This window comes from Dicentrarchus labrax, unplaced genomic scaffold (genome assembly GCF_905237075.1).
Source record: "Dicentrarchus labrax unplaced genomic scaffold, dlabrax2021, whole genome shotgun sequence".
NCBI lineage: Eukaryota > Metazoa > Chordata > Actinopteri > Moronidae > Dicentrarchus > Dicentrarchus labrax.
The window spans coordinates 6,638,908-6,659,378 of record NW_026136701.1 but is presented as its reverse complement, the minus strand read 5'-3'; the positions used below and the strand labels follow the sequence as shown (position 1 = coordinate 6,659,378).

At 40.8% G+C, this 20,471-nt stretch overlaps 2 protein-coding genes across 2 annotated transcripts; both read right to left on the bottom strand.

Annotated features, from left to right (window-relative positions):
* Positions 1-1,467: 1,467 nt before the first annotated feature.
* On the bottom strand, positions 1,468-11,056 carry slc7a8b (solute carrier family 7 member 8b). Its single transcript, XM_051399112.1, has 12 exons — positions 10,914-11,056; positions 10,209-10,452; positions 8,255-8,459; positions 7,473-7,624; positions 6,181-6,306; positions 5,116-5,269; positions 4,197-4,320; positions 3,513-3,616; positions 2,953-3,049; positions 2,721-2,870; positions 2,278-2,455; positions 1,468-1,990 (listed from the first exon to the last, which is right to left on the bottom strand). Exons 2-12 carry the CDS (start codon positions 10,366-10,368, stop codon positions 1,845-1,847), a joined length of 1,596 nt encoding a protein of 531 aa, XP_051255072.1. The 5' UTR covers positions 10,369-10,452; positions 10,914-11,056; the 3' UTR covers positions 1,468-1,844.
* Positions 11,057-12,668: 1,612 nt separating this feature from the next.
* On the bottom strand, positions 12,669-19,464 carry prmt5 (protein arginine methyltransferase 5). The gene is made up of 16 exons (XM_051404884.1): positions 19,310-19,464; positions 18,859-18,977; positions 17,735-17,820; positions 17,388-17,522; positions 17,154-17,266; positions 16,985-17,034; positions 16,709-16,872; positions 16,467-16,628; positions 16,297-16,374; positions 15,363-15,421; positions 14,984-15,106; positions 14,690-14,865; positions 13,945-14,148; positions 13,730-13,840; positions 13,572-13,636; positions 12,669-13,480 (listed from the first exon to the last, which is right to left on the bottom strand). The coding sequence occupies exons 1-16, from the start codon at positions 19,405-19,407 to the stop codon at positions 13,328-13,330; spliced, it is 1,896 nt and encodes a 631-aa protein (XP_051260844.1). The 5' UTR covers positions 19,408-19,464; the 3' UTR covers positions 12,669-13,327.
* Positions 19,465-20,471: the final 1,007 nt, after the last annotated feature.

Genomic DNA, 20,471 nt, shown 5'->3' with positions numbered 1-20,471 from the left:
CATTAATTGTGGTTACATTTTATTTTGGTATGAGAGTTCTAGGGCACTGTAGGGTAGTGTTGCAGCTGTGTATCTAAAGCTGCACACTGTTTAATATACTATTTTTTAAACTATATTTTCTGTTATATTAATTTTCCTACACAAATGTCTAAACAGTGCTTTAAATTCCCTTTACTGCTGGGAATAGAGACATTTTGATTTGTTAAAGCACAAAAAGCACAGGTTTTACTTATAGCATTATCGATGGCTCTGCTCTAGTGTCTCAGTAAGCTGTGACAGTGAGACAACAGGAATAACACCAGGATTAACAGGTCCCTGAAACTGAAGTAGCTAAACAGAATTCAGCCATCATTAATCCAGTATAGATGTGCTTTTCCTACTATGACATATAAAATGTCTTTTGTGAATGGTGAAAATACTAAATTGCACAATTTTGAGCAACATGGACTAAAATCAACCTTCAAAAGCCCAACATGTATGATTTATGCAGGATGTAGCTCCTCTTATGGTCATGAAAACCTGAGTCTCCAGAAACATCACCAAGGATTCAAAAATATCCACACCCAGCACCAAAGCCCTCATTAATGTTATTAATTACACCTGCGCTCTGCCTGCTGTCCACACTGAAAAGGGCCAATCACTCCAGGGACTCTGAAGTCAGATTGGACTAAATTATATTAACTCAAGGGCCACGCACTACCTTTTCTAGAGCTTTCCAGGTACATCGTATGGTCTTCATCAACAGATGATAGAGATAACTTGTGTAGAAATTTGTCAAAGTAAAAACATAATCTTTGAGGGCTACTTTTGAAACAGTTATTTCAGTTTCCAAAATGTCATTACTATTATAATGGCATTATTTGGGCACGCAGATACTCAGGCTTTTATTTTGAAGACAAATTAGTCTGGTTTCCCGTTTTATTTAGGGTAATTGACATCTTGACCCACAAGGCTCGTCATACCCGTCCATGACTTCCGCAATTTGATCGCTCATTGTGCGTGGACTCCGCCCCTTGTACGTCAGGTGTTCCAACAGGTGGATGAAACATTGATGAGGAGGTGCAGCAGGCAGCACAATACAACTGCAGTATATGCAGTACAATACGACACAGGGAAAGACTTTATGAAGACAACTGGGCATCTTAATATCCTTTCTGGCAGGTACCAACTGTGAAAAACACAATCCAGGAGATAAAACTACCTTCCACTGCAGATATAGTGTGGAGACATTTTAGGAATATTTGATTTTCTATCATAAGCTTCCTGTTCAGGAACTGCAAGGATGGAAGATTGTTTTAATTTAAATTTTTAGGAGAAGATGTAGCACTTCATATTTACAGGACTAAATGTGAACTAATCCATTCTGCTGAACAGAACAAGGGAACTTTTAAATAAATTATTAATGTAGTTTGACACAGATGTAATTAATCAAATGAGAATAAAAATAAAAAAAAACATTAAACCATCTGAAAAAAACAATTCATTTTAGTGTTACTACAGTGAGGTGATACTATAAACACAGAGCTTGAACAATACATACAACTGGCATATTAGTGTTTCCACTACCTCCCACACACAAACCACAAACTGTAGACAAACAATAGGAACAAATGTGAAGGTGAAAAACAAAAAAAACAAAAAACACGGTGTTTCATAATTTCAGTGTTTCATAAATTCAGACTAGGTAGAATTTCACCTCAAACACCTGTTCCCAGACTGCACACTGAAACAATGGTCAGAATTAAGGCCAGTCAGAAACAGAGCAAGTCCAGTGTTGTAGAACAACAGGTGAATATGTATGCTAACCTCCCCAAACAGAGAGTGAGAAATGAGTCGGTTCTTGTTTATGCACGTGTTTGGTCAGCTGTTTGAAGGCTTTTTCCCTCTTCCCCATCTTCATCGTTCTTTTGAGGCCCAATGGGCTCCAGGTTCTCCTCCATGACTGGGTAGACCACTGAGCAGAGCTTTTGGCACAGATGAGTCATTTTACCTGGATATGGTTGGTGGATGAAGAGAGGCCATATAATTAATTAGGATAAACGGTTCAAACATGGAAATTCTTAATTTCAACGACATTGGTTGGCATTTATCCTAATTAATATACCCTGTACCATTCTGTAATTATGTTCTGTGTCAAACTGGGTTAACATTTTATGAATCCTGTACCTTTACTGCATAGACGATACGATAAGTTTGCAGGCATCTCAGAATTCAAACAACATTTTCAACTTCAAAGTCTTGAACTCTTTTATGCAAGACACCATAATGTTGCCTTACCAATAGTAATATTACAACACTGTGGCTTGTTTTCCCAGTAGACTCCCAGGAAATATACAGGGACACCAGTCATCATGATGGCCAGACCAATACCGCAAACCACTGGCTCAGAGTAGAGCGAAAAGACCAGCAGGAAGGCCCAGAACAGCAGGTAGATCACTGGCCATATCAGGCTCACCTGGAGGATGAGGGGTTGGTGTTGTAAAACCTCAAATATCCATACAGCAGATTTCAGCATGCGGACATAAAATAGGTGTTAAAAGTATAAACAAAATAAAGTCACATGCGGTCATGAAAATGATCTCTGCAGCCTTGTAAAAACAGTGGCAATAAACAGTATATATTGTACAGTGCTTGTGGAATATACACCAGTATCTAAAACGGTTTTAAATGTTTGTGTTGCATGTTGGGTCCACATGAAGTTGTTCTGTCTGTGTCTTTACCTTGATGGGTCGATACATGTCAGGCTCTTTGATGCGCAGCACAATCTGCCCGGCGACAGTGACACCATAGAAGAGGTAGTTGATAAATCCCACATAGTTTATGAGGGTGTAAATGTCACTGGTGCACAACATCAGCAGAGTGGAGATCAACTAAATGTGGTGAGAGTAGAATGTGAGGACAGAGACCACAGTAAGGACAAAGAGTAGAGGTTGTGTTTTTGCTAGGACTCACAGTAAACAGTAAGGCAGGGATAGGAGTGCAGCGCTGCACGTGAATCATGGCCAGCAGACGTGGGAGATGGCCTTCCCTCGCTCCAGCAAAAAACAGCCTGAAAGACAGAACCACAGACAGTGAAGTCCTGAGAGCAGAGCCAGCTGGTGCTAACCATATGCAAATAGTTCAGGTGATTATGGAAGCACCAGTGCAGGAGGAAATGGCAGAAGTGAAAAATGGACCAAAACAGGAGCACAAGGGGTTCACTACTTTGGGTTATGTTACTGGTCAAGAGGGATCATCTTAGCCAAAGTGGAATATGCACAGAGGAATACAGTTTTCTATTGAGGCCCTTTTGCTATAATCTGAAATCCAATCTGTATTTGCACTGCCAAAGCATTTTATTCCTGTTGAGCTTCTCATTTTTACCCTGCTTATCCCGCTTCTTCACATACATCTACAGGTATGGGCACAAATATCGACATGGGAAACAAGAGTACTCTTCAAAACAAAAGCACGGTGACCACAGAAGCTGGAATGAGAAGAAAGGGAGGACCATGGGGAGAGGACAAACTGACCGCGACGATGTGAAGAGGGAGCCATTGACCCCCCCGAAGGTGGAGAGCGCCACAGATATGGGCATGATCCATGACATTACTCCTAGCAATTTCTCTCCAAATGTCTGGGAGAAATATTAGGAGTAGAGAGAGAGAAGACGAGGAGGAGAAAGCAAGTATAAAGTTGAAACACGTACTTAAATAACAGCGACTGAACAGGACATTTTGAAATGCAGTGCAAACGGGGGCGACAGACAAGTTACAAGCATTATGCTCCAATGAGGAGCATGCATCAGATCAATGTGGTTACTTTAAATGGCTGCTGGACAACACAAATACTCCTCTTCAAAGACTCTGATAAGCTTCTAACTACATACATTCTCTACATGCCTAACCACACACACACACACACACACACACACACACACACACACACACACACACACACACACACACACACACACACACACACACACACACACACACACACACACACACACACACACACACACACACACACACACACACACACACACACACACACACACACACACACACACACACACACACACACACACACACACACACACACACACACACACACACACACACACACACACACACACACACACACACACACACACACACACACACACACACACACACACACACACACACACGTTATCGTCAGTCTTTTTTTCTCACCACTGCCACAGCATTTGAGGCCAGCAGCTCTTGTGGGCTCATAGCTGTGACGTAGGCCACGTTGGCAAACACGTAAACGAAGGTGACCACGGGGATAGAGATGAAGATTGCACGCGGTAGATTCCTGGAAGGATAAAAGACAAGATTGTGGTTCATGGTACATCAACCATGTCTACCACTGAGCTTTAATGTTCCCATAGAAAAACATTCTCAGCCTTTTTTTTCCAACATGTAAAATATTTGGATATATAATTATAAACTATTTGTAAATGGATGGAAGTTAGTTGTGGCATCCCTCAGGGTTTTGTTTATGGACCCTTTTTGTTACCAATCTACATTAATGACTTGGTTTCTGCATCATCATCATCCGTTTCTCATCTGTAAAATTTCTTTAGATTTAGTTGGAAAACTTATATTCAATTGTCACATTACAAAATCATATGGCATTATCAATAAAATAAGTAGATACATAAATGTTAAACTCTTTATAGTTTAGTTTACCCCACATAATACAATACTGTTTAGACTTCCACTTATTTCACCAACCATATATAAGATCCTTTCTTCACGACAAAGTTTTACCAAACTACATTTAGTGGTCAGCCTGAATACACAGTCCCATTTTTCCCATTATTCAATGTCCAATATGAATATACACTCAATGTCTACTTTATTAGGTACACCTGTATAATCTATAGCAATTCAATACAACAGCTCTGCCTTAAATTCTTCCATTTACAAATTTTTGGTGACATTATCAGAAATTCAATTGCCTGTTTAACACTAAGGTAGTTAAATGTGATGTTGTACTGGACTACATTATAGTGGTTTCTAATTTTTTTTTACTTTCCCATGTACATACATAATGTATTACGTTATTTTTTGTGTTTTGTTACACGTACAAATGTGCATGTGTTACCTGTATGGGTCAACCAACTCCTCTGTGACATAGTTGAGGAAGTTCCATCCCCCATAAGCAAAGGAGCCTTGTAGGAAGGACAGAGCGATCAGACCAACATCATAGTCTCGGAAGGTCTCAAAGGCGTGTGCTGGCTCCAACCAGTAATAGTGACCTGTCGGCAAAAAACCCAATATTAGATTTCATTGAAATTTAGTCGAACTTGATGAAATGAAATTATTTTCACCTCCACAGTCTGAGCAGCAGAGGGCACTAGACACAGCATGCAATTTATTTTTTCATGTCATTCCAAGTTATACACAGTTTACTGCTGCCTTTTGATCTAAAGCGTGTTTACTATACATTTCACAAAGAAATCTGTTTATGAAAGACTTAAATTCAGAGAGTCTGGTATTTTGTTTGGTTTGTACCCTACAGCATTAAGTATATCATAAGGTATTTATTACTTTTAAACAGAATTTAGCTGACTACATATTCTCAAATATTCTCATAGATGGCCAGCTATAATCAACACCATATCACACAAAAGGTCTGGATACATTAAATCAGCCTGCACCTCCAGCTTCTATGTCACACAAAGTCAAAGTGAGATATGAGGGGGCTAAATCACATGAATGGGCCTGGCAGAGTGTGTGTGTGACTTAGAGGATTATGAGTGAGATGACGAGCTACGAGGGCCTGTAATCCCTCTTTCACGTTGAAATCCCAAATCCCATGAGAGGCTCGAGGTGACTATATCGTGATGGTAGCTTAAGTGTTGAAACGGTTTTCCCCTATTTGGACATCATGCCTTAAGATCGGAATTTCCAAATTAGGAGTCAGGGAAATGAATGAATCATGAGATGATTCACCGGAAATAAGAGAAAAACTATATACTTATTAAGACATACTGGAGTTTTACATCTTCAGACCTCTAAATACTATTCACATGATATACACTGAAAATGGAACTGCTTATAACTCAGACACATGCAAGCTGACTTGATGCTCCTACACTTTATGAAAAGGCTAGAAGCCAAAGAGAAAGAGACACAATGCAAGGAAACATTAGGGAACAAATACTACCTTTGCATATTTGGACGATCCCCATGATTATGATGAGGCCCAATGCCAAAAGCTTGCCAGCAGTGAAGACATCTTGGACACATGTGGCCCAGCGCACACTGTAGCAGTTCACCCATGTCAACAATACTAAAAAGGACAGCAAAAGAAGAGTTAGAATAATCTCTGCTGTACCCAACAGGCTGTGTAAGGGATACAATGCAATCTATCATTTGTAGGAACATATTGTATGTGAAAAATTTAGCTCATGTAACTTGAATATTGGCACAGGTGGTAGAATTTTTCCCACAGCTCTTCTCAACGGTGTTTTATATATTTTTATGAATATTATGAATATTATTAATCAATAATGTTATGAGAATTAAACATTTACAGAATTCTTTTTTAAAAAGCAAAATTCCTGAGTCAGACAAAGAAAGATCCTTCTGAGCTTTATGGATAACGCTGCAACTAAACAAAAAAGCAGAAAAACAAACCTCTGTCTGGTGTGAACAGCTCTTTATTAACATGGGAGCTGAAATAAACAGCTGTTCCAGACCACGCAGCTTATCCTACCAGCAGTCACATTTCAAACAAAATACACATCCAGGTTTACGTAGGTGTTTGGAGTGAGTGGCTCAAATACAATTACAATTTTCCAGGACAACATAAATCAATTTCCAGGTGTTTCCATGACTGGAAAACTAGTCTCTGTATCTGTATTTTCCAAGGTAAAAGGGCAACTTTGAGTGTCTTAATTACCTGCATATTGTAGTTTGGTAAACTGAAATCTGCTTGCTGTACATTAAGGTAGACTGAAAAGTATTGCTCTTCCATGAAGTGAGGCTTAAGCTCTGTGAGGCTGTAGAATGGTAGTTCGAGCTAATGTTAGCATCTAACACAAATGTGAACCTCATGGTGGTGCCAGTCGCTATTATCCTTGGGCAACCATGACTGTCCATGCACAATTTCCTCTTAATCTATCACATAGTTTGAGATTATTCAGTCTGGCCCAAAGTGGTGGGCTGCCTGACAGACTGACTACAATACTAGTCATTAGTATGGCTCAAGCTCCTACACTGGCCACAATGCAGCTCAACAGCCTCTTTTGTTAGACCTTCACTGCCCCCATAACAGTTTCTTTGACGGTGTTGAGCGTCTTTCTTTAACAAAAGGGTATAAAAACAATGGAAGAAAGAAGCTATAAATTCATTATGCCTGAAAATCTTTTCTACACTGCTTCATGATCTGTATCTGTTAATGCACCAACCTCAAACCAATAGGCATTTAATCTTCAGTTTAATTGTGTGACTCACGGAGGCAGACAGCAGCCAGCAGGCGTAGGCCATTCTCTGGGGGAAGGCAGGCGGGGAAGAGGGGCTGCAGGATGTAGTTTGAGAAGGTGAGGGCGATCACAGCCTGGTTAGTGGGGTAGATAACCAGCACCGCAATCCACAGACGCAGAAAGCTGGGGGACAACACAGGCAGGAGGTTATTGAGACGTGGCAATGGACTTGTGTCTAACAGCAGCCGGTCCACACAACACAGTGTGTGAGAATACCGGCCCTCGTTACAGCACAATGTGATGGAAGACAAAGGAAATTAAGCATATTAGCTAGGTGCATTATAGAGATGCACTGGAGCATTGTTGTTAAAGACGAGAGAAATGAGTGGAACTGGGTCATCGACATTGTGGGATGTTGGGAATACAAAATTACATTAGGAGAGGCTTAATTATATGGTTGTGGAGGGGGAGGGATGGGAGCGGGGGTTTATTATAATTTCTAATTAATTACAAAAGGGCTTGCTAAAAACCTTGCTGTCTCATCTTTACATAATACTACATGAACTACACTCATCTCAATGCAGACAGATTATGGTTGGATTTAGCATCTTTAAAACGGATTGTGGCTCTGAAGTTTGTGTTCCGAGAGAATCGACACAATCCCTGTTAACTCCAGCCCCATGTATCGCCTTTTATTCTCAGTGTCCACATGTCTGATCTGTGTAGTTGCTACACTTGCGGCTTTTGATACTTTGGGTATTTTATTTAAATCACATAGGAGGCATTAATCCTAACAAATAGCATAGTTCTCACCCAGCCAGTCCTCCAAAGATGTCCTTTACATAGGAGTAGTCTCCCCCTGACTTGGGGATGGTCACACCCAACTCTGCATAGCAGAGAGCTCCGATGGCTGTGATAATTCCAGTGGTGACCCACACAATGATGGCCACACCCACGCAGCTAGCATTCTCCAGGACCCCCTTAGGACTTACAAAAATCCCTGATCCAATGATGTTGCCTGAATGCCAACAGACACAGAAAACAAATTAAGAAACAAATCAGGAACAGGGTTGGATGCTCTGGCATATCTATGTACATATAATGTGAATGCAATAAAAATTAAAGATGCCCATCTTCTGTTTAAAGAAAAACATTGCAGATATTTTTCTCATCAGCAGTGGGAGGAAAACCACATTAAAGCTCAATGCCACTGAAACAGATTGCAGGATATAAAGGGATGGATACAATTTCCTCTCACATGATGCCCCATTTCCTGTAGTACTCATGTTTGACATCAGATAACATTTTTCCCCAGTTACAGTATTAACTTTGTTTAGCTTTGTAGGTTAACCCATGGGCAGAAAACTGTGGGCTTGTTTGAGATTGATTTTGCCTGGCCTTGGAGTTTCAAATGTGCAGTTGAGCTATTTTCTTTTATTTTTTTCATTTGACAAGTTATTGAAAGTAGGGAAAGGTTGTTACAGTTTCGGCAACAGAGACAATTAGTGTAACTAATATTTTTTGTAGTATTTTTTTCTTTGCCTTTGTTTTTAGCAGAGAAGATATTTGCTCTGTCTTTTTTAATTAGCCTGAGGAGATGTCAGAACGAGTTCCTATCCAGTGACTCTTGGGACCAAGAAAAAAAAAAAAAAAAAACAACTTCAAGAACAGTACCTGTCTTTGTTAAACACATCTACTATAAAGCTATTTCAGTGGCTGGGGAAAGATGAGTAGAAAGAGAGTAGTTCACTTATGATACTTCTTATCCTGCTACTTGCCATTAGAGGCAGTTTGAATTAAATGACAACACACTTGTTACAGCAAATCAGCAACAGTTGACACTTGCTGGCTGTAGGGCAGAAAAACACACTGGTGATGTAAAGTCAGTCTCTTTTCTGCTGATCTAATTTAGTTAATGATATTTTGTACTTTTGAATTTGTGTATCATATTGATTTAATTAACCCCAAATAAAACATTTAAGCATTGTCCTCCAGACGGCCACCATTGTCTAATCCCAGTATACCTAAATGGTCAAATTGTTACACTCATTTAATTCATACAACACAGAACATGGAGGGTACAGCTGCTTCTTGTTAAGGGGGCAGCAACCAAGCTTCAAATGGAAAATGCATTCTCGACAATGGTGGAAGCCCATTGGCGGGATTGCTTTAAATTGACGTGTGCATGTGCAAGATGATGCCGGGAGCACACAGAGGATAATCCGCAATCACAGCAGAGAGTGAGAGAGATTTCAGTCAGTAAGGCTCAAACACAAAGAGTGCAATGTGAGTGGCTTTTGAATTTCAGTGCAGCTCAATTCAGAAACATTGTCCTTAAGGAATACAGTTCAGTTACATAATGAAAATACTTTCAATGTGCAACTGGAAAATATCACTTGCCAATTACTTAGAATTGAACCTCATCACTGCAAATTGGTGATTTCTGACACAAACAAGCTGTCAAATACCTTTAATGACACTTTAAGTGACACTAAATTAAAGATTTTTGGATGTTTTGATTATTTGGTTGCCAAGATTGAAAAAAACATCAAACTCTATGTAGTATAACAAACTGCTGGACAAGCTGACAAAGGCTGTAGTAGAATGAAAACAAAAACTTACTGTATCAAGTAAAGATAATCCATAAAACTCAACTGTTATATGGAATGGATTCTTTATGCAGATGCTGGTGTTAGCATCACTGACTGACATTCACGTGATTCACTTTCATTTACAGTGCAGGGAAACCCCATAAGGACGTACTTACCTATTATAATGCCACATGCGCTGACCAGGCCGATCTGTTTCTTCAGAGCCACCCCGGAGCCTCCTCCTGCGTCTTTCCCCTCACCCGACCGGGAGTCTGGGGGCTCCGACTGGCTGACCCCGCCGGTGCTGCTGCTCCTCTTCCTCGGGCCCTCGGTCATCCTGAAGCCCAGCCCGGTATGTCCCCCCCACTCCTCCTCCTTTGTGGTCCAGATGACTGGGGCCGCGGCTCTCTAGTAGTAAGCCTACCAAGGCAGAATTGGTTTGACACATTTGCTGAGTAATTTCCCCGCCACTTTCTTTGGGCCCCATCAGAGGTGAAAAAGGCCGGTGGCAGTGGTCTCCATCTTTATTTGGCTACAGTAGGGCTAAAATTAGAAACCCCAGCATCAATAATTCAGAGTGCAACACTATGAACGGTCCGTGTGTGGCCTATGTGTCTGAGAGGCTGTCTGGGGACCACAAACAGACTGAAATAATTTTAGTTTGTTAAGAAAAATAAGCTTAAAAGGAAGTGGTAAATGTTGACATATTCAAGTTCAAAAACACCGGTTTAGCATATCTCGCGGCCGCAGTAACCCGAGGTTTCTTTTCTGTGTGACCAACAAGACTGCGGGAATTTGTAATTAACCCATGAGCACTGACCTCCCGCTCTTTGTTTCTCTGTTTAAACCTCAAGGAAACTACTCATAGAGTGTTGACCCACCTCTTTGGCGGCTGTGGTGACTTGAAAACCCCCTGAAAGCTCCCTGTTATGTGACAGACTTCATGTTCGGCATTATCCCTGATTCCTGTCGGCTGGCCGTGATGAGCGGGGTAACAAAAGACTTCCAGCTGACAGCCTCGATAAATAGAAAAGCTGGTTGTTTTCAACCAATCAGCGCAGCCCGAATTGTCAACACGCCTCAGGCCCCGCCCCCTGTAGTGAGGACCCATTGACAAAACACAACCTAATACATACATACATACACTACTCACAAAAAGTTAGGGATATTCCACTTTCGGGTGAAATTTATGGAAAATGTAAAAAGTTGATGCTACAGTGATATTATATCATGAAAGTAGGGCATTTAAGTAGAAGGTCAAATTAAGATCACCTGGAAAGGTTATAGTGCATTTTATGTACATTCTGAAATTTCATCCGAAAGCCGAATATCCCTAACTTTTTGTGAGTAGTGTACTCATCCTTGTAGAATTGACCTAAATATACATTCATTATAATTAAAAATAATAATAATTGGATGTAGGACTAGTTGCCATACATAAAAACTGCATATTTCAAATGAGGGTAAAGGTAAACACCGGCAAAGAGTACGTTTTGTTGCTCAAATAAACATTGAATAAGATGATTAATCACCATTTTGGGTTGTTTTAACTGGGAGGGATTTTATTAATAATGATATAGGTATTAACTGGGTTGGTTGTAGGCAGTATGATGTCCCTTGTCACCTGCACCACTGCATCTTTGCTATCTTTATGTCAAGGACCACAATGGAAATAAGACTTTATAGTTTCATCTTTGCAGGTGTTTGTGATTAACACTCTTTTTCTCAAAATGTCAAATAAAACCCCAAAAAAAGGACATTTGCATAAAAATGGCTAATACAGTGCATGTTCTTACATGGATTAGTCGGTCTGCATTTTTTTCAATATTTGATAATTGTCAAATTAAAATATCCTCAATAAAACCTTTAATACGCATTTCAAATTCTTTAAAAACTCCTTGCATGAGCAGGCAAAACATTTACATTTTCGTTTGGCCCCAGTCATGTGCATCTTTCCTGAGCAACTGCAACTACAAAGATACGTGCATGTGTATGCATCATAAGACCAGACAGGGCGTGTTTGTCGGCCTATGCTCGTACTGTAGACTCAAGTAATGGTAATGTATAAGTAAGATATGGTAAATAACGGTACAGAATAGTCAGGTATCAGAAGGTGGAGTGTGTTTGGCTCTAGAAATGTTTAAGCCGGCCTTACATCATACTGAGCAGGATCACTGTCGGCTGTAATCACATTTTGGTGCTTTTATGGTGTGACTTGATTTTGACAGTTGTACTGATGCAGAAACACGTGTACACAGTGTCTAGTTTGGAACTGATGAGCAAGTTTGGTTACATTTGACAAGTCTGTAAGGAGCTTTGCATCTGTGCTAATGAGGAAAAGCTCCTGAGATAATGAATCGCAACTCACCAAAAGAAATCTCTACAGTAAACCTGATAGTTGCACCTGCATTGGTCAACACACAAGGTTAGGGTGAGCTGAGAACACTACCAACATTGATTACTTGTGGTCCAAGAGATCGCCATCTGGGAGTGACATCTATGGGACAACTCACATCCTTACAGAATAGGCTGCCCTTTCATTTAAACTAACACTGCTCTTGCCGTCATTCCACAATTACTCGCAAACCTTTACATTGGTTTACATTCCAATCCCAATAACTTGTAGAGCATGGACAGATATTACAGTGTCTTTATTGACATGGTTCAAACATACAGGAACAAAACAACAAAAAGGTATGAAGAGACAGCCCCCAGACAACATGGTATGTGACCTGAACAGCGTAACCATCCTCTAACCCTGTTGCGTTGAGGAGAAGGGTATTTCATCAGTACGTAAGAATCACTATGGAATGTGTGTTTGATAAGGCAAACGGTCTGGATGGATTTAGTGTGTATGTTTGCAACACGTGTTCAGAACAGTAGTGGGGAAAAAAGGCCTTAAAAAATAAACCAGTGGAGGTGTTTGACCTTATTTGAATGAGCCAATCCCACAGGAACAATACACTTTGTGTACAGGTGATAGTCCATGCTTGTGAAACAGACTTCACAAAAAACAGACAGAAATTTGGTTCATCCAATCAACTTTTTCATTGCTGCCTCAAAAGTGCCAACCACTGGTCATTTTAAAACCCGGACAACATTTTATGGGGTTTTTCAGTCCAGGTTTTAATGTGTATATAAAAAGAACCAGGCCACCTCCACCTTATCTGCCACCAAGTCTTACGGAAACGTGTGTGTGTGTGTGTGTGTGTGTGTGTGTGTGTGCGTGTGTGCGTGTGTGCGTGTGTGCGTGTGTGTGCGTGCGCCTGTTGACAGGTGTGCTGATGTGTCATCTTCACAGGCCGATGGTGTAGGAGCGTCCTGCTGGATTGTGGATGGCAGAGGAGGAGGGCTCGGTCACGGCCCATTCGTACCACACCTTCTTCCCGTTGTTGCAGCGCCAGAATCGCACTGTGACATCATCATCCCGGGATATGGAGATGGGTTGCTATTGGAAGGTAGAAATTGAGGAAGAAGGAAGGGTGAATATGTGATTGACGTATGCTGTTAAATTTAGGAGTACCAACAGTACAACTTACTTTGAGGGGGAAGAGGATGGGGAACCAGGAGAACATTCCAGGTGAATGTGTATCTGGTTTTATACCTGCCACAAACACACACACACACACAACATAAACATTAATATTTCTGTCCAATCTCAGCACAGTGTGACTTCCCCTTCATACATTTGACTTACTAAGTGTGACATCTTTGTACAGCGTGGTCTCAAAGTAGCCAGCAAAACCATGGAGCACAGAGTTACAACCAACGGAGAATCTGAGGCACTGATAGCGGTTATTGTTCATATCTGAAAGAAAAAAAGCAAGTGTGATCAACACATTCAAAACACACAATACCAAACTGTATAGTGTAATTGTTTCTTTGTTTACAATATGAGTTTAGTGCGTCTACCTGTTGTGGGGTGTGTGAAGGTGAAGCACGGTTTGGGGTCAGCCAACTGGTGGAAGTTATGGAGGCGCACCACGTAGGGCGTCTCAAAATGGCACTCTGGGTCCTTGTCACGTTCCCGGCAGCCCCGTACTTCGTTGTAAAGCTTGGAGGAGGACAGGGGAGCCAGGAAGGACGTGTAGGAACAGGGGATGCTCACTCCATCATCTGAGAGTGACGAGACGAGGAAAAGGGGAAGAAGAAAGTGATTTGAGATGCAAGGAAGCATGGAAGGTAATGGAGGATGGCAAATGCTTTGCACGTTTGATGTGGCAAACAACCAAATGTGCATTCAAAGACTGCAGCTACAGCGTCTGCATATATAGCAGATTCTTTAAAAAAAAAAAAAAAAAAAGGGACAGTTAACCTCAACCCCTAACGTTCAGCTATGGTTGGTGGATGGAGTTCTGCAGAATGAAAATACCTCCTACATGAAACTGCTCACAACAAGGTATGTGGATCACTTTGAGGAACTGGGTCATGATTTCTCAAAAGAGACATTGCGGTTTAGCGCTTTGAACACCGCAAGCCAGGTGCCATCTGGTTTCATTACATTCAAAAGAAGGCAGACATCTCAGTGGCCGATATCTCTAATACTCAGCGACTCACACCTAATCTAGATGGATAAATAACTCCCCAAGTAAGAGGAAAAATATGTATTTTTGACTTTGGGGTGAACTGTCGCTTTAAAATCAAAACAATGAAGTACCTTTGAGAAAGTGCTGGGCTCCATCTAAGCACTCGGGGGAAAGTTCGTTGTCACCAAACGATCCAAGCAGCTCGCTGACAATGATGTCGGCTTTCTCTGGCGCTGCCCACTCCCGCATGTCACATGACACCACTGTCACCTGATCACCCCACTCCTCAAAGCGCCAGTTCTCCAGCCTGAGCAAGTACGGACCAGTTAAAACGTTGGTGGACGGAACCATTAACACAGGCATTTAAAAGTCAATATTTTTTCCCCACTTGGACACTGACTGCTAAAGGGTAGTACTCCACTCACGTGATTACAGCATTGGGGTTTTTCTCCACAGCGTACACCCTCAGCTTCCTGTCGGCCTGTCTGGCAGCACGCAGGGACGCGTTGACCAGTGGACCCCTACCTGCTCCCAACACCATCAACACCCTGTGAGAAAGAGAGGTTTAAGGCTGCTGCAATCACTGCTTCATGACTCATCTCACCCACTGAGTTGTCTGTCATTATTTTCTCGAATACATTACCCTGTTCTATTACTAGAGGTATTATATCGAGCTTCATCAGGGAAAGAGGGGTGTTGGTTTCGAAATTCAATCTCACGGTTTGAATCATTATCCAGACACTGACTGCAATACCACAGCAACTTCTGAACTCTACGTATAAAGACCTGGGTAAAGATACTCACTGAACGTTTGTGTCCTTCTGCTCCTCTGGAACTCTGTCAAGTAGACATTTATATACAGCCTGTATACACAAAAACAAAGCATGAGAATTAATATGTTCTGTGCCGAACTCACCGTCACACAAAAAGAGACATGTCAGTGTTCTGCTGTAAGTGACTATCTGTCCTGTCTGTACAAGCTCAGAAAAGATCAAATTTTATATTTTAAAAGTATAAGAAAGAACTGAGAACTACTATAGCGACACTATCATTTATATTTTTGTGTCAAATCTGCTATCAAACCAAACGGTCTTTTATAAATAAAAACACTTTTCAGCAGGCTACACAATGAGTGTGAATGAAATTTTAATTTAAATTCCAATAGTGTGATCTTTGGTCTTGAGTGATTGGTGTAGATGATGTAGTTTCACAATATGTAGATGTGTGTGGTTTAAATGGATGACTTTAGGATCTGTAGGTGACTTAGCCCAAAAGAAGAAAAACTCCTAATGTCTAAGTCAATATACACTGACAATTTGTTGAAATGGAAGCATGTCGGTTTATGAGAGACAGATACAAACAGCCTCACATAGCCATTTCACAGCTTTATGTGAAATTACCAAACCTTCTGTTTATTAATGCAACAAGAGCAATCAGAGCAGGTGGTATGTAGCTCAATGAGCAGAGTGTTTCATCAACACATTCATATTGCAATTATTTTTGACAGATTACGATTGTAATGTGATTCACTATCAGTGGAAATTATCTGTTTTAAAATCATAATGATGCAACATCTTTTGGGGTCGGTACCAGACAAACATTCTTAAATTCGGAGAACAGGATTTGTAGGCCATACTTCATTATTATGCTGTTTTGTGATACATTCTACCATCTGCAGCTTCTGCGATTTGGATATTGCACTTGGACAAATTGTGACAACTTTTTCTCTAATGCTTACCTGTTGGTACTGGGAATATTTAATAGGATCCTTCTCAAACACTTCATAAGTCTGAGACTCCAGGTTGTCCATGAGTGGCTGAAGGAAAGGAGGGAAAAAAAATAAAAATACAGTCAGTCTTAGAACAATTTGTTTCAATAATGTATGATCACAAATGAGCACTTCCTCACCTGGAGGGGAGACTGCAGGTAGTCTTCATAGCCCTTGGCAAAGAGCTCGTAGGCATTGGGTGCGGGCCGGTTCTGGTTGAGGTATTCCAGGTACTGCAGGTAGGATCGGAAGTCCTTCTCAGTGTGGCGACTGGTTCCCGTGAAGATGAACTGGGCCTCCAACTATCAAAAGACATTTTTATTAAAGCAACACGTCTGCATTTGGCTGGTGATTAATTTCGGTTGAATGTGCTGAATTATACCTTGAAAAGAGAGAAGATTATACGCTGATGGGCTTTTGACAAAACAGGGAAGCCCTTTTTATTTGTTAGGAAGATGCTGGTGGGAAGTATGGCTGCTTTGATAGGTTCCCCGAGCCACTTATCGATCACAGCTTCTGACGGCATGTCTGCTCCAACTTCAATAGCTTCAGGAATACAAAAAAAAAAAGGGACATTTTCAGTAGCAGACACAACTATAATTATGTCTTAATGCACTGACTTTGCTGGAGGCTGTTTCTTCACAGTGTGCTCTCTCACCGAGACAGATCCTCTTGTTGTAATCACAAAGGGTTCTTAATGAGTGCCACCTAAAAGAGCAGAGGCAAGTAAACAAAATGAGTCTGGATTTGAAAGGAAATCAATGACAGCTGTTTTAGCATGCAGACAGCACTCGACTGTTAAGGAAGTGGACTGATGTGAAACTAACCAGCTCCAGGTCTTCTCATCAACACTTGTGTCGTCGATGCAAGTGCTCGGTTCATTCTCAATCAGGTCTTCCCGCATGTCCTCTGGAGCCATCAGCGGGACACGTATCCAGAACTAAATCAGTCACAGAGGACAACAGCCGTTAGCTGATGAATTCAGCCGTCTGCCTGACTGAGTTCCCTGCTATCAAAAAGCAATCTACATGTGCATGCTGAGTTTATGCTGCATGTCTTACATTTGAGGTGTGGTGTCCAGTGTGGATGTGATTTAGCAGCAGGCGGGCTAGATTGGCATTATGCGGGCCCTTTATAGGGATCATGAAGACAGGCAGACCCAGGTAGGCGGAGAAGTTTAGCTCCTGTGCCAGAGCCTGGAGAGAAACACAGGAAAAAGAATGATGAGAGCATGGCGGGATGACACAAAAAGACAGATTCAGAGGGCTGGAGAGGAGAAACTGGACAAGACAAGTTCACTCGTGCCACAATAACTTGAGATCAAAGAACCCTCTCCCGCAACAACATCCAGGACGGCCTCAGAGAAAGTGTATGCTGTCAAAGAAATTGTCCAAAGTGAGAAACTTACGGCCTCTGAGTTTCTGCGCTCCGTCTCGATTTCTGAATCTGCGTCGATCCATGATGAGAGCTTCCCAACAATAAGAGTATTCCAATCTAGATAAAGCATAATGAGTAGTTAATGAAAAGCACTGACTGACATTTTACCATTTCCTGTCAATCCATTGACTCTCAGTGATAGCATCTGTCTCTCTTTCTGGCCCCATAGTTTGCAAATCGGGGTGATAAAATAGCTTATGCTAACATTTGACCCATAAACTCAAACTTATACAGTATAATATGATAACCAGAAGTATTACTTATCAATACATTGATATTTAAAATGTCCTAAGACTTCTTTTTTTAAGTCACTTAATATTAATTTAAAAATAAATCTAATAGTTTGATGAAATGACTTTCTATCATTTGTAGTTACTATTTTATACCTTCAGCTTCTTTTTTATAACTTCAATGTCAGATATTTAAAGCCTGTCACATCGTAGATAAAGATAGATGGACTGTGTAAACACCCGGTAAATGTTAAAAATAAGTCCAAGCTTGACAAGGACTCAAGGTAGATTTATCATTTTACAACACAGGATTGTGTGTGTGTGTGTGTGTGTGTGTGTGTGTGTGTGTGTATTTATAACTGATATGTTGTATATTAACAAATATATTACTCTAATTTAAATAAACCTGAGAATAGAAATTGAACTGAAACCAAAGACTGCACCCTAACTTTAAATTGTATTAAGATATTAGGTAGTGGCCAATAATGCACCGTGTTTTATTGGCAAATAGGTATTATTATATACTTTAGGGTAAGGTGATGAATTGAGTTGTCATATTTTAAAACTCAACATGCTGAACATGATGAGAACAGGAGGGAACCTGGTCTGGATAGATATTAAAATAAAATTAATAAAAAATTACTGGAATCAAAGAGTAAAACACCCATCGTTTAACTTAACACAACATATAGTCAATCAATCAATCAATCAATCAATCAATCATTGCTCTCCGATGTCACAGGGGGCCTATTCCGGCGTACTGGGGTACAGTCTAATTTCTTGAAGAACATAAAGTAATGTAAATTGCATTTGCATGCCTACTAACGCCTGACATGTTAGAATACGGTCGGGTGGAGACACCAACCTCTTCCACACAGCAGCAGGTCGGACCGGGTCTGGGCACCGGGTCGGGATTTAGCGGGCTCCAACTCAAACTCTCTCCTGAACCTCGAGTGGAACAGGGGCATGCACAGGAAGTCAAACCTGCACCCCAGAGAAAGAAAGCACATCATTTTAAACACTGATACTGAGATCTAATGTCAGGCAGAGGTGAAACTCAAACATATTTACACGACTATCCTCCAGCCAGCTCACACATCTGAACACAATAAGCTGCACGAGTACAATAAACAGTGCATACAACTGACTGTGACTGGGCACGTGCTAGTAATTCACCGCTTAGCTTAGCAAGCATCGCGCATTGACTCTATGCTAACAACCCCACGCACTGGCATCACGCTAGCACACCAGCGCGTCCCCCTCCAAACATCACTTTTACTAAAAAAAGAAGTGGCGGAGTGCAGCACTCTCCTCACCCAAGTTTGGCGACCGCGGCTAACGTGTCTGCTATCTCCGGCACACAATTCAAGTCTCTCCCGCAGGATACTCTGCTCCCTGTACTGGCGGACGCCATGATTTTAGCCGACTGAATGAATTGACTGAGACCGCCTCGTTGCTCTGGTTTACGAGGAAACTGACGCCATCTTGGATCTGCGAAGACGTGCATGCTCATTGGGTAACAAGATGATGTAGACCCAAAATGTCTTCGCAATTACTTCAGTTGCATGTCTGTAAATTACCGCGATAACTGAACATCAAGGGTCTTGAGTTTATGAGTATTGAACTTCAACAGTTGATGTTTTCATGTCAGAGTCTTTTAAAGAAGTCTTGTGGAAGACAAATGTTTTTAATGCTGTGAAAAACATTACTGTCATAAAAGAACTTTCTTTTTACCATTGACTGTGTATCATTTTTGTTTTTATGAGTAGCATTAAGGGAACTACAACTTACATTTAATTTTACAATCCTTTGCTGTAAAATGACAAATAAATGATCTTGTATAAAAATAGAATCTATGTTTAAAATTAGTATTCCATCATATTAATTAGGCTATTACTTATATATTTTCATCTTTTTTTATTATCTTCAGTTCCTATTCCTAATTGAGTGTTTGTGCTGTGTCTCTGTTCCAAACACAGCTACAGTATGGAAAGTATGGTTGTAGTTTTCCTTTAACAACAAACTGAAAATGATAGAAAGATATATGCATGAACTTGCACACTGCTACCAAGATGACTCAACCACTTAGCAGAACATAAGGTTTGCAAAAAGTGGCTTCTCTGGATATTACTTTGACAGCAGGTGGGATCAAATATCACTTATGTCAACTCAAATGCTTATGGATACATGGCCTATGTGTGTGTTTGTGTGGTTTTGCAAAGCGTCATATTTGGGGCGGCTATAAAAGGGTTAAAAACGTTGGTCTTTCAGATTAGACAGTAGATGAGAGGATGAGAGCAGATTGCAGCAGTCAACAGTACAAACCATAGTGGGATTTACAAGGCTTATGACTTTGTCTGACCAGTTTTCCTAAAGATGGACTCTGGTTTAGCCTGTGTTTGAGGTTTACTCTCTGGGAAAGACACTTTGATTTTCTGATCAAGGAATCTATCTGTATCTGCTTCACCTACACCGTTA

Coding starts and splice junctions, on each gene's coding strand:
- slc7a8b (XM_051399112.1), bottom strand. CDS start 10,368: ATGACCGAGGGCCCGAGGAAGAGGAGCAGCAGCACCGGCGGGGTCAGC. Junction 7,625..8,254: donor ATCTTTGGAGGACTGGCTGG/GTGAGAACTATG, acceptor GTTGTCCCCCAG/CTTTCTGCGTCTGTGGATTG. Junction 2,456..2,720: donor ACATGTATCGACCCATCAAG/GTAAAGACACAG, acceptor CTCATCCTCCAG/GTGAGCCTGATATGGCCAGT.
- prmt5 (XM_051404884.1), bottom strand. CDS start 19,407: ATGGCGTCCGCCAGTACAGGGAGCAGAGTATCCTGCGGGAGAGACTTG. Junction 18,978..19,309: donor GCCGCGGTCGCCAAACTTGG/GTGAGGAGAGTG, acceptor TCTGGGGTGCAG/GTTTGACTTCCTGTGCATGC. Junction 17,267..17,387: donor CTGGACACCACACCTCAAAT/GTAAGACATGCA, acceptor TGACTGATTTAG/TTCTGGATACGTGTCCCGCT.